This window comes from Salpingoeca rosetta, assembly GCF_000188695.1.
Source record: "Salpingoeca rosetta unplaced genomic scaffold supercont1.25, whole genome shotgun sequence".
In the NCBI taxonomy this organism is placed as follows: Eukaryota; class Choanoflagellata; order Craspedida; family Salpingoecidae; genus Salpingoeca; species Salpingoeca rosetta.
Window position 1 is genome coordinate 550,557 of NW_004754909.1, and position 13,720 is coordinate 564,276.

At 55.3% G+C, this 13,720-nt stretch overlaps 2 protein-coding genes across 2 annotated transcripts; one reads left to right on the forward strand and one right to left on the reverse strand.

Annotated features, from left to right (window-relative positions):
- Positions 1-221: 221 nt before the first annotated feature.
- On the reverse strand, positions 222-3,665 carry PTSG_08832 (AGC/AKT protein kinase; the record flags this gene model as incomplete). The annotated part of the gene is made up of 10 exons (XM_004990162.1): positions 3,426-3,665; positions 3,089-3,176; positions 2,815-2,882; positions 2,352-2,451; positions 1,970-2,089; positions 1,636-1,728; positions 1,260-1,406; positions 832-993; positions 504-584; positions 222-251 (listed from the first exon to the last, which is right to left on the reverse strand). The coding sequence occupies exons 1-10, from the start codon at positions 3,488-3,490 to the stop codon at positions 222-224; spliced, it is 954 nt and encodes a 317-aa protein (XP_004990219.1). The 5' UTR covers positions 3,491-3,665.
- A 106-nt stretch (positions 3,666-3,771) lies between these two features.
- On the forward strand, positions 3,772-12,872 carry PTSG_08833 (uncharacterized protein). Its single transcript, XM_004990163.1, has 23 exons — positions 3,772-3,813; positions 4,014-4,144; positions 4,415-4,505; positions 4,710-4,758; positions 4,905-4,955; positions 5,236-5,616; positions 5,792-5,872; positions 6,107-6,181; positions 6,419-6,860; positions 7,096-7,495; positions 7,670-7,760; positions 7,921-7,980; positions 8,222-8,506; positions 8,702-8,752; positions 8,934-9,053; positions 9,307-9,409; positions 9,604-9,846; positions 10,087-10,286; positions 10,580-10,666; positions 10,886-11,262; positions 11,548-11,623; positions 11,785-11,902; positions 12,167-12,872. Exons 2-23 carry the CDS (start codon positions 4,135-4,137, stop codon positions 12,409-12,411), a joined length of 3,636 nt encoding a protein of 1,211 aa, XP_004990220.1. The 5' UTR covers positions 3,772-3,813; positions 4,014-4,134; the 3' UTR covers positions 12,412-12,872.
- The last annotated feature ends 848 nt before the right edge of the window (positions 12,873-13,720 follow it).

Consider the following 13,720-nt stretch of genomic DNA (forward strand, 5'->3'; position numbering starts at 1 on the left):
TGTGAGTGCGTGAGTGTGAGTGTGAGAGAGAGTGGGGGTGAATGTGTGTGTGTGTGTGTGTGTGTGAAGAAGCGTGAATGAGTGAGTGCGAGTGCGAATGTGTATGGGTGGGTGCGTAAATGAGAATGTAACACACACACACACACACACACACACACACACACACACACACACACACACACACACACACACACACACACACACACACACACACACACGGCTCACTGACCAGTCGACAGGAAGGCCGTAGTCTGAGTCGAGAATCACTTCAGGCGCCTATGCAACGCACACACACACACACACACACACACACACACACACACACACACACACACACACACACACGAGTGAAGAGGAAGAGTGAGTATCAAAAGCCGTCATTGCACACACGGAAATGAGTACCACTCTCCATGCACCACAAATCCCCCCCCAAAGCCCTCTACTCCAGCCCTGCTCCCAACGCCATCAACACCACCACCGTCACGAGCAGGTGGCCAACGCACGAGGTATTCTGGGGTGCCGCAGAAGGTGCGCGTCGTGGAGCCGTACGTGATCTCCTCCTTACACAGACCAAAGTCCGTAATCTGAAGGGCGTAACCATGGCGTGGCATCAAGCGTGTAATGGGTGAGTGAGAAGGTGAGCGCCTAAAAGGAAGTGTTCTGAGATGAGACAAATGGAAGCACCGCCTGTCGTTGTCAAAGGAGACACACAGCACTCAAATTAAGGTTGCATAAAATTGCCCTGCGAGCGCCAATAACTTTCCCCGTCCACGGCACCACAACACCAACTGCCACGCCACCACGCCAACCGCATCGCACGTGCTGGTGTACCTTGATGTGTCCCTCGGCGTCGAGCAGCAGGTTCTCGAGCTTGAGGTCGCGGTAGATGATGCCTTGGTCGTGCAGGTATGTCAGCGCAAGCAGAATCTCCGCAATGTAGATGCGCGTGCGGTCCTCGCTGAACTTCTTCTCCTTGCGCAGGTGGAAGAACAGCTACAAGAGGGGAGGGTGGGTGCAGTGGTGGTGAGCTCACGAAGGGGAAGAGCAGGCAGGGACAACAACAGTATGGAAGTTGAAGCCCATGCATACACACGCACGTGTACACGCACACACATGGACACACGCACACGACACACACACGACACACGCACACGACACACACACACGCGCGCGCGCGCACACACACACACACACACGACACACACACGCCATCACGGCAGCACGCCACATGACCGTCGAGCGTGTGAGCACGTGTGCACCTCGCCGCCGTTGACGTATTCCATGACGAAGCAGAGGAGGTCTGGTGTCTGGAACGAGTAGTGCAGCGACGTCAGGAACGGATGCGAGCACTTGGCCAGCACGGAGTTCTCCGTAAACGTGTGCGCCAGCTCGTTCTTCTCCAGAATCTGCCACACAAAACAGGGACATGTGCGCGTGAGGTGTGATTGACGGCATGTGTGTGCGCGCGCGCGCGTGTGTGTGTGTGTGTTAGGACAAAACAAGCAGAACATGCATATAAACCACCAAGAGCGACGCATGACGGTCACGTGGAAACAATAGTCACAGCAGGAGCAGCAAAGGTTTGTCTGTTACACATGTGTGCGCGTGTGTGCGTGTGCGTCTCAACAAACGCACCATGCTCTTCTTGAGAACTTTGATCGCGTAAACGGCACCCGATGACTTGAGCTTGGCAAGCATCACCTTGCCAAAGCTGCCCTTGCCAAGCACCTACACACGCGCCGTGCGTGCGTGTGTGTGTATGGGGTGTAAGTGGGTGTGTATGAGTGTAAGTGGGTGCGTTTGTGAGGTAAGAGAACGTGTGTATGTGTATGTGTGTGTCTGCCTGTGTGTGTGTGTGACACAGGCTGACTGAACAGGTAATCACATGTGGCGCTGCTACCATGATCCAATGACCCCCCTCTCCTACACACACACACACACACACATACATACACACGCTGGGGCGAACCTTGAGCATTTCGAAGCTGTCCATGGAGATGTCTGCGGGCTCTGGGCGGCCGCCAATGAAGGACATGGCGCGGGTGTCGTGTGATGACCGCGAGCCGCGCGAGTCACCGGCTCCCTCGAGCTGTCCGTCATGGAAAGAGGAGTGGTGGTGGTGGTGGTGGTGGTGGTGGTGGTGGTGGTGGTGGTGGTGGTGGTGGAACAAGGCGAGGACGATGGTAGAAGCGTGTCAGTTGGATGGGATAGAATAAACTGGGGAGGGTGATGGTACGGAGCACAAGCAAGCGCTCACGTATGCCAGGTGGCAAGCAAACCAGCCTGTTTCCGCATCGAACAAAGACATACACACACACATACGAGAGAGAGCAATGCGGTGGAGTACATACGGAGTGCTTGAGTCCCGTGATGGCGTCAACCCACTCCTGGCGCTCCATGGCAGACTCTGTATGGAAGGAACGCTCAATCACGCGCGTCATCTGAACAAAGCTGTTGGTTTGGCAGCATGCGTCAGTTCGTCATGTGAGCACATGACTATGGATGGAGTGACCAGAAGAGGTGGAGGGTGATGGAGGTCGTGTACAAGCTTGGGCGACAAGCCATAACCACACAGAGAGAGAGACACACACACATACACACATTCACGCACACAGACACACACACACATACACACACACATACACATACACATACACACATACACATACACATAACACATAACACATAACACATAACACATAACACATACACACACACATACACATACACACATACACACACGCACACACACAAAACCGCAAACACAGCCACTCAGAAACACACCAACTCACAACACCAATCACATGAACGCACCGGATGGAGAAGCCGAACTTCCCGCTCTTGCCCTTGTCATCCTCGACAGAGATCTTGCAATCCCTGATCTGCAATGCCAACCGTGAACACAATGTGCGATAAGCGAGAGCAGTGATGATAGAACGGTGCCAGCAGCGACTGGCCTTCCGACAGAGAGCCTGCACATACAAGCACGCACACACACATACACGCACACGCACACGCACACGCACACATCGATACACGGCACCCTTGACACTCACAAGTACACGTTCACACACACACACACACTCACGTCAAACTTGTTGACAGCTGGATCACTGGCACTGGCAGGCTTTTGCTTAAACCCGAGGAACTTGCCGTCGCTGCGCAACACAAAGTACCTGTCCGCACACGACAACAACAGCATCGTGTAAAACAAGTCAGTGGTCCCCATTGGTTCGCCACAACCCAACACGGAATGCGGGTGTCGCCAACACACAACACACGTCACCAACCATCACGATCCAAGATATGCACAGAGTCGCACACAAAGCAGCACAAGCAGCACACAACAGCACACAACAGCACAGCACAGCAAACAATCACTACGCACAAGCCAAACCAAAACAAACAAAACCAAAACAACAAACCTGGGCCTCCAAGTGGAGATGTATTCGCCGCGCTTCAACAGCCAGCCTTCTTTAACCACGCTCATGACTCAGGTTGCGCGTTGCAGGGTTGAGTAGGGGAGGGCGACAGCGATACGGCGCAGGAAGACGAGGAGGAGGAGGGGGGAAATGACGAGCGGCTGGACGACGCAAGGCAGCTGATGCAGGCAGCTGAGGCAGCTGAGAGGGGTGTGGAATCGAGTGTTTGATGATGATTGGATTGGGCAAAGAAAAAAAAATTCTTCCCTCTCTCTCTTTGTTGTTGTTGTTGGGGTGCCTGTCAAAGTTGACAGGTGTGAGCGACTGCGATGTTTCCCACTAACTTTCCGCGGCCGTTTTGTGCCTTGCTTGTTTGCTTCATCTGCTGTTGGTGAGCGCGTCGATGGTGGTGCACTGGCTGTGATCGTGGATATGGTGGTGGTGATGGTCGAATTGACGCACATGGATGATGGTGTATGATCTCCGTTGTGGTGGTTGTGATGTGTTTATGTTGCGATGTTTTGTGGTGCGGTGTGTAGCTACAAATCTCACACGATCGACACTCTCATGCTGTTTTAAAACACAAAACAGAGATAACTACAACAGCCATCAAGCATTGAACAACAACAACAACAACAACAAGCATCTTCCCGCAACCATTATCTTCTCAGCGCTGTCGCTGTTGAGTGAAGCCTGGACACGCGCCTCCGACATGGACGGTGGTAGGTCGATTGTCTGCTCGTGTGTGTGTGTGTGTGTGTGTGTGTGTCTGTCTGTCTGTCTGTCTGTCTGTCTGTGCGTGTCTGTGTGTGTGTGTGTTTGCATGTGTTCGCATGTGTGTTCGCATGTTTCTGTGCCGTCGTTTCTTTCGAGTGGGTCCCTTGTTGTATCCACAATGCAGCTTGTTGTGTGCACAATGACAGCCCGTTTCGTTGTCGTCCTACTCACGTCGTACACCGCTATGTGACCACGAACACTGCCACCACCCGCAGGGCGAGTGCCGGCGAGTGAGCCACCGAGGCTTCCGAGCTCGCGCCTCAGCCGGCTGCGACAAGCCTCATCCCCCTCAAGCGGCAACTCCAGGTGCGCTTGCTTGAATGGCACGCTGCCTTCATCTGACACGCACTCTCACTGACTCACACCTCACATCTTGTCCACATCTAAGGCACAACACACACACATCAACACACAACACACAACTCACGCACACACATCAACACACAACACATACAACTCGCGCACAAACATAACGTGCACGTTGCTGCATCCTGTGTCGACTCTGGGTAGACTGAACCGAAGCTTCGATGCTGCCACCACACATGCCTCCGGCTACGACGTGAGCGAAATCGCGCTTGTGCTCGTTTCGCGTTGTGTGCGTGTGTGTGTGCCCGAATGTGCGCGTGTGTGTCCAGCATTGCTCATGCAGCTGCCATTATTCACGTTATGCTGGTGTCGACGACGACTGTTTTGTTCTTGGGGCAGGTGGAGGACTTGGCAGCTCAGCGTGAGGAGCTGCAACAGCTCTCCCGTCAGGTGTGTTGCATGATGCTTTGTCATGCTGCTTCAACGCTGCACAAGGGCTACAGATGCGTAAACACTACAACCACGTTGCCACATGGCGTTGGCAGCTGCCTACCAGTCATACACACACATCCACACATCCACAAGCACGTAGACAACGACACAAGTGCGCATGCACACAACAGCGCCAGCCCACCACGCTCACAATGTTCGCTCCCTGACTTGTTACTTGTTATTGCCTCTTGACATGGGTCTTTCCCACACACACACACACACACACACACATGCACAGCTTGAAGCAATGCTGGCGGGCGGGAGTGGCGGTGAGATCTTCGGAAACCAGGCAAGCGCACAGGAGGGTGGCGCTGCAGATGCACTGGTGGAGCAAGAGGATGAGGAAGAACAACAGGAGGAGGACGACGAGTACAGTGATGATGAGCACCACGAGGATGATGATGAGGATGAGGATGAGGATGGTGATGATGAAGAAGATGATGATGATGAAGAACAAGAAGAAGAAGAAGAAGAAGAAGAAGAAATCGGAGATGATGATTCGAACAAGGAGAATGAAAACAACGCTGATGGCGATGATGATGATGAGGAGGAGGAGCAACCAGACGAGGAACAAGGGGACGCGGATGATGACGACGAGGACGCTGCCTTCTCCATGCAGGTGTGTGTGTGTGTGTGTGTTCTCACTTGTCAAGGACCCTGCCTGATGTAAATTCCGAAACACCTCTCAGCTCCCCTTAATGCATACCTTTACACACACACACACACACACACACACACACACACACACACACACACACACACACACACACATCCACGATGCGCTACGTGTGCAGGAGCTTGCGTTTCTGCCGGACGCGGTTGTGGAGCAGCTGCCCGATGACCTCCGCGAAACCGTCAGGGACGTCAAGATGCAGGTCAGTTACCGCAGGAAGTTGGTGTGTGTGTGTGTTTATCCATGCTTGCATTTGTATGAACACTCGTGTGCACGTGGAAGCACATGCATGCGTGTTGCACATGTTGTGGAATTTGTGCATCCCTGAAGGCAACTTGAGCGCACACGTGTGTACGTGTCGCAACCTCCATGCATTCTTAACGCCATTTCTGCCCTGTTGTGTCTTTTCCCCCTTCACTTTGATGACCACTGGCAGTACGAGCGCTTGGCCGAGAAGCAGCAGCAGCTACAAGAGCTGCAGCAGCAACTCCAGCTCCTGCAATCCCTCCGCGTATGTTTGGCGCACCCTGCTCGCTCTCCACTGGCTCTCGCTCTCGCTTTTCCCTTTGCTCGCGCTTTTGCCCTGTTCGCTTTCCATACACCAACACATGTTCCGCGAATTGCACCGATGTGCTCACGCACAGCATATTGCTCACACCCCATCACCGCCGCCACAACACGTGCACGCACGCGCACCCAACACCCCCCCCCCCTTCACCTGATGATGCGTGCATGTTTCTTGATACAGGGGGAGCCTGCGAGTGGCGACGACGATGTTGGGCAGGCGCTGATGGCCATGCAAGGACTGCTTGGTCTGCAGGGCATGACAGGCGATCGTGAAGACGTGGACGAGGAGGATGCTGCTGCTGCTGCTGCTGATGATGATGATGATGATGACGGTCAAGGGGGCGACAAGAACGACGGCGACCAGCACCAGCACCAGCAGCAGCTGTTTGGCCTGGGCCGGGAGCAGCTGGCGCAGGTGCTGCCGATGCTCGGGGTTGACCTGGACCAGATGGCCATGCTCCAGCACGCCCTCGGCATGCCCACCGGCGACGACGACAACGACAACAATGACGAAAACGATGGGAACGATGAGAATGATGAGACCAATGACACCGACGAGCAGCAGCAGCAGCAGCATGATGGTGGCGATGCTGCGACTCAGCCGTCCCTCGACAACATTGAAGGTCAGGTGAACCGAGATCGTGTGCTGTGCTGCTGCTGCTGCTGATCGTGCGCGCTGTTCGGGATGGTGCTCTTTCTGTGCTGTTGTAGTCGCTGCTTGTGTCTGGTATCAATGTATGGACAAGAGATTCATATCATCGCACTCACACACACGCACGCACACGCACACATGCATGCACATACACCCTCCCCTCTCCCCCCCCCTCTCTCTCTCGCTCTCCGTTCTTACCGCAACAGAGAGCGTGGTGGCGGCGAGCGAGCTTGCACGGACGCTGCCGCAGTCGTCGACGCAGCGCGCTGAGCTGGACCGCCTGCTGCAGGAGCTCCACGAGACGCGCCGCATGCGACAGCAATTGTTGCAGCTGCGCTCCCTGCAGGAACAGCAGCAGCAGCAACAACAGCAGGGAAGCGGTGGCGATGAGGAGGACGAGGATGCCGCTGGCGAAGGTGCGACTGGCCAGGAAGGTGCCCAGAGTGGCGGTGCGCCCGTCCGAAGCAACGCCAACGACAGCCTGAACCTGAACCGCGCACAGCAGCACCGCCGCGGCCAGCCACAGCAGCAGGGTGGCGATGATGGTGATGAGGAGGAGACGGTTGATGATGTCGTTGAATCTCGCCGCGTGGCCGAAGCCCGGCGGTGGGTCAAAGAACTCATGGCATGTCGCTGAACATGGTCACCTGCCCTGTTTGTGCTCTTATGCTGTTAATGACTTTCTGTCCAAGTTGCTACCAACTGTCTCCTTTCATGCACTCAACACACTGCTCATGCGGCTGTCCTTGTGTGTGTGTGTGTGTGTGTGTGTGTGTGCAGGGAGCTTGAGGCGAAGCGTGCACGTCTCGCTGAGCTTCAAGCATTCCGTGACCGTCTCATCCAGGAGGAGCAACAACTCCAACAAAACAGCGTGCGTACAACGTCGCACGTCTGCATTCAAGAGTGTGCATCTACATGTCTGTGCGTGAGTGTTGTGTTATGTGCACAATTTTTTGGGGGGTGTTGGGTGTGTTTAGGTGTGACCCTTGCCTGACTTTTGCTTCTCTGGCTGCCCACCTGTGCGATGACAGGCTGCTCAGGAGCAGTATCGCGAACTGCAGGAGCAGCAGCAGCAGCTCGCAGACCTAAGGGTACGTCTTCAAATATTGCTCGTGTCCTGTGTTGGTGTGACAGTGCAACTTGTTTTGTCTCTTCGCTGCACAACCTTGCTCGGCCTTCTCGCTCGACATGTGCGCCTTCCACGCTCACCCCCCCCCCCCCAAATCGCCTTGCCTATGTTACACACTGCCACACTATGCATTCGTGCTCTGGTGTGTTGCATCCACGTTCGTGTGCATATGCGCCTGTGTGTGTGTGTGTGAATGTGTACAGACGCAGCTTGCGGCGCTGAAGGAGCAGCGGGCGGCGCTGTTGGAGCAGAAGCGGCAGCGCATGCTCGCAGCCCAGCAGCAGCAGGACGAAGCCGAAAGTGACGGTGAAGACGAAGCCGAAGAAGACGGCGCCCAGCAGCAACGGCAACGCCGACAGCAACAGCAAGAGGGTGTCGATGACGGGGACGAGGAAGAAGAGGAGGAGGACGAGGAAGAAGATGAGGTGACGGAGGAGTCACGTGAGGCGCTTGCACAGCAGCTCTCTCAGGAACTCCAGCGCCACCAGGTACATGACATCACACATACGCACGCGCATGCACACGCGTACAAGAGCACATCTGAGGCCATCAGCCGCGCTGTGTTCCTGTATTCTTATTGTACTGTGCCGGTCGTGCGTTGTTGAACAAGCTCATTAATCCCTTATGCTCACTTGCTCTTGACGTCACCTGCCTGACCTGTGTGTACGTGCGTCTGCCCACAGCAACTCCTGGCCATGCTGCGTGCTCAGAAGGAAGGTCTTCGCGCCCTGCGGGTACGCCCACCGTGCTCTGCGACCTGGCCGTGTTGTCTGTGTGTGTGTGTGTCTGTCTGTCTGTCTGTCCGCATGTGCGTGTGTGTGTGTCTGTGTGTGTGCATGTGCGTGTGCGTCTTTACCTTTGCTTGCCATACTGGTGACGCGTGTACCGATGCACAATGCGCATGTGTGTTTGCAGTTTGGGCAAGCCGAGCAGGGGACAGGCGAAGACGAGGATGAGGATGAGCGCGACGAAGACGAAGAAGATGAGCAAGGGTCCGCTTCTGCAGGCGGCAGCGGCATCAACAGCAGAATTGACGTACGTACCCGTGGTAGTTGCATGCGGTGTTTCGTTTGGATGGGTCTTGTGTGCATGCCACTCACAGTGTCAGACAAAGACACATTGTACCTCCATTCAACTGAATTTCGCAACACTGTGATTCGTGCTGTTCCCGCACATCTTTTCCATGTAACTCTTCTCACGGCTACCATCACCATCACCATCACCACATCCACATCCACAACACCCTACTACGTGTATCCCCCCGGGGGGTGAAATCTTGTGTCTGCAGGCGCTGCTTGGGCGGGTTGAGCAGCTGCGGGCGATGGGGCACGGCGTCATTCGTGAGGCGCAGGAGCTTCGCCAACGCAGGCAGCGCTCAGCCGCATACCACGGTAAGCGTACACGTGTGTGTGTGCATGGGCGTGTTGTACTTGATCGTGTTTGTGTTGTTGCTTGGTGCGTGCGTGCATGTGCGTTTGTGTGCGTGCCTGGATTTTCTTATTTCGAGAGGACGGGAATGATTGGTTGGCCCGTCTTGGAGGTGATTGCTCACCTCTTTGCGTCCTTCGCGTGTGCTGGTCACCAGACGGCATTGAGGAAGTGCCAGAGGAGGAGGAAGACGCCGACGACGACGATGACGAGGATGTCCAACAGCAGCAACAAGAGCAACAGCGGCAGCGGCGGCAGCGGCGCGGGCTGATGGGGATGGAGATTGGGCCGCGGGAGGACGAGCTGTCTGGCCTGCGCCAGGCGGAGATTGACGAGGTGCTGCGCAACCTGGACCACGAGAAAGGCTACCTCCTTCCAGGGCGCATCTCCCCACGATCAGGTGCAGTGAGGCGGGACACACTTAGCCTTGACTCCTGATGGTGGTGGTGGTGGTGGTGGTGGTCTGATTCTTGTCTTGCCTCCTCTTGGTCGTTCTTGCTCTTCTTCCGCTTCCTCTCCCCCTTCTTCTTGGTGCTTTCTTCTCCTATTCCTCTCGCTGTTGTCGTTGCGTCACGTGTGCACCTACTTGCTCACTGTTCCTCGCCTTGCCATCTGCTGCCACCGGCGCCACGGCATGCAGGGTCTGTGTCGCTCGCGCCTGCACTTGGGGCGACGACGGAGCCCTCTGTTGCAGCTGAGATGAGCACGACGATGGCCGGCGAGGGCGAGGGCGATGACGATGGCGCCGATGCTCAGGCCGACGCCGCAGAGTGGCAGCTTGAGCAGGACATTATGATGGACGAGCTCGATGAACTCCACCGCCTCGAGGAGCAATACAGGGTACACTCAGACAGACAGACAGACAGACAGACAGACAGACAGACAGACAGACAGACAGACAGACAGACAGACAGACAGACAGACAGATACACGTGCGCGCGCACACACACACACACACACAAACACACACACACACATGTGCATGCATGATTGGTGGGCGTTGTTGCGTGGTGGTTTTGGTGATATCCTGTCTTCTCAGTTTTGAAGATCTCTTCAGGCGTGATCCAGGGCTCACCGTGTGTATGGCTGTGTGTTGTTTGCGCCTCTGTACGTCTGGGCTTCACTGTACACAGAACACAATTGAGGCTGCGATGGAGCAGGGCGACCAGAACGCCGATTTTGTCATTCGCCAGCGCGGCCTCATGGACAACCTCAACAGGGTATGTTGGCTACTGCACACGCACGCACACGCACGCACACGTGCACGTGCACACATGCACACGCGCGTGCATTGTCATTTTCCCTTTACGCTTTGTTGCTGCAATACGTGTGCCCTTCCCATGCCACCCTTGATGTGCACCTTCCTTGTTCTCACCCACTCTTTTTTTTTTTCTGCTTGTGTCTTCCCCATCAACCACCACCACCACCATTCACGGCAGATGCGCGAACGCGTGCTGTTGCTCCGGCAGCAGCTTGGTGAGCAGCGCACACGTGGCAGTGCTGATGCCGAGTACTGGCAGGATGACGAAGAGGATGATGATGACTACAACACCGCACGTGACGCCATGGCGCGGGCCGTGTCCGGGGCAGAGTACCGCCAGCACCAGCGCGAGCTGCAGCAGCGGGGTGGCATGTATGGCCGCGAGGGGCTGAGCGACGTGTACGAGCGCATTGCAGAATACAACGACGACATGCGTATGGACGGCAGTGGCGGCGGCGGTGTTGATGATGATGATGATGTTGTTGAGGACGAGGAGGAGGACCACCGCATGGACCAAGTCAGCAACGCAGCATACGCACAGACCCGCGAAGACATGTCAGTTGCCAGTTTCTCTTGTGATCATTGTCGTTGGGATTGTTGTTATTGCTTCTGCTTTTGCTGTTGCTCTTATTCTTGTCGCTGCCGTTTTTGCCCTCATTCTTGCTTTTGTTTTCGCCCTTGATCTTGGTCTTGCTTTGTGCATCGACCAACCTGATTGCTGACACGATGCTGTGCGCACGCTAATTTGTTTTTGTTTTTGTTTTTTTCACCCCATGCTTCCTCCCCCCCCTCCTCCGCCTTCTCTGCAACGTCACATTCCCCGTTTGTTCGTTTCCGCAGTGAGATTCGTCGCAGCGAGGAGGCGCACAACTTCCAGATGGCCCTTGCCTATGCCAGCATCCTCGAACCAACAGAGGTTTGTTCACACGCGCGCGTGCACCCAGCTGTGCGTCTTCGTGGGTATCTCGTGCTTGCATTCTCGAAATGCTCATCCTGTACATCATAACCTGTGCTCACCTTCAAACCATCGCACGCACGCCACAACGCACAACGCCAACGTGTTTTGCGTTGTGATAGCGGCACGAGTTTCTGAGCCTGTTCTTCAGCCGGCTGATGGAGGGGCCCTTTGGCGCATTTGTTGAGGCTGCACAGAGCTACTCGCTTATCCTCGCCAACCTCGACGTCCGCAGCGACGGTGAGGTTGCTGTCTGCATGTGTGTGTGTGTGTGTGTGTGTTCGTGCATGTGTGTGTGTGTGTGTGTTCGTGCATGTGTGTGTGTGTGTGTTCGTGTATGTGGTTGTCTGTCTGTGTTCGTCTGTTAAGGACTTGTTGCTTGTTTCCTTGCTGACCTTGCCTCCTCTCAACCTCTGCTCACCTGCTCACCTGCTCACTTCCTCCCTCACTGCCCCGACCAATCACACCGTCGCCGCCGCCGCCACCATCATCATCGACGGTCAGGCGAGGTGCACACGGCCGTCTCCCGTGCTGCCCGCCGCCACCACCAGCAACACCAGCAGCAGCAACAACACCAGTACCAGGCGCCTGCGCAGGCGTGGCCGAACATGTGGTCTGGGTACCCTGCCATGTCGCCGGCACGAATGGGGCTGCACACCCCTGCTGGCGGGAGGGGCCTTGAAGCCAGCAATGCGGGCACCGTCCCCAGCACGGCCGCCGCCAAGCCCAACGTGAGTCGCCGCCGCTGAATGCACACCACTGGCTACACTTTGACCACTTGACTTGCCACATACACATACACACACACATTACGTGCTGCTGTGCATGTGTGCGGTGTTGCTGCACCCTTGCTGCTGTTCAGAGTAACGTGTGTGTGTGTGTGTGCAGGGGGGGGGGTTGTTTGTCAGAGAAGTTAGCGACAACCAGGCAGTTGCTGTCTTTTTCGCTCAGCGTGCCGTTTCTTGCTGTTTTCTTCCCTTTATGAGTTGCTTCGCGGGTGTTGCCACTACCTTCTCGTTGCGCTATTTTCGTGCCTATTCTGCTGTGTTTTCGTTGCTGGCGTGAGTGTGGTGGTGGTGGTGAGGGTGGGAGAGACAGCATGTGTAGCTTGTGTTGTGAGGCGTTGTTTTGCTTGGTGGTTTGTTTGATCCATTTGATTCGCCAACGTCTGTAAAGTGTGTTCTGTAGTCCATTAAAATCGCAACACCCGTTTCTCTTTCCTCCACCTTTCTCCCGTGGTCATTTGGTTCAAACCATCCACACCTCACATGCAGATTCATGTCTGTGTGTGTGTGTGTACGTGCGTTAGGATGAGGTGGACGTGGCGATGGAGGAGCTCAGGCGCTCACAGGAGGGAAACACGCCATTCCTGCTGCGAAGCCTGCGTCTCTTATCTGTGAGCCACATGCATGCGAATGTGTGTGTGCGTGTGCGTGAGCGTGTTGTGTGTGTGTGTGTGTGTGTGCGTGTTGTGTGTGTGTGTGTGAGCGTGTGTGTGTGTGTGTGTGTGTGTGTGTGTGTGTGTGTGTGTGTGAACGTGTGTGAACGTGTGTGTGAAAATCACCGCATCGCTGCCATGTGTCGCGCGGGATACACGGATTTCTTGACGTCCGCTTCGTTCAACTCCACGTTGTATTGCCTTTTCAAGGCGATGACCACCGACTACACTCGTCAGCGCTGCCTGTATCTTCTCGCCGATGCTGCCACCATCCTGACTGTACGTTCCTTCTCTCCCGTGCAATTGAAACTGTCCCGTGCAATTGAGACTGCACACGTGACTCACACACACACACACACACACAACCTCTCTCTCTCTCTGTCTCTCTCTCTGTCTCTCTCTCTCTGTCTCTCTCTGTCTCTCCATCAGTATGTCTCTCTGTTTCTACCTCTCTCTCTCATCAACTGGAAATCTGTCTGTCTGCTCCTCCCACAAGCACCTCCGCGATCTGTCGCGTCCCTCCACGAGTAGACTGCATGTTGAATCGATGTGATATGCTGGCCTAAGAGATACCCGGACTTGAAGATGTATGCGATAGAATGTGAAAACACATGTGGACC

Bases quoted from the DNA above. Each gene is read 5' to 3' on its own strand.
- PTSG_08833 (XM_004990163.1), top strand. The intron at 7,981-8,221 runs GTACGTCTTCAA...GAATGTGTACAG, and splicing joins AGCAGCTCGCAGACCTAAGG to ACGCAGCTTGCGGCGCTGAA. The intron at 8,753-8,933 runs GTACGCCCACCG...GTGTGTTTGCAG, and splicing joins AAGGTCTTCGCGCCCTGCGG to TTTGGGCAAGCCGAGCAGGG.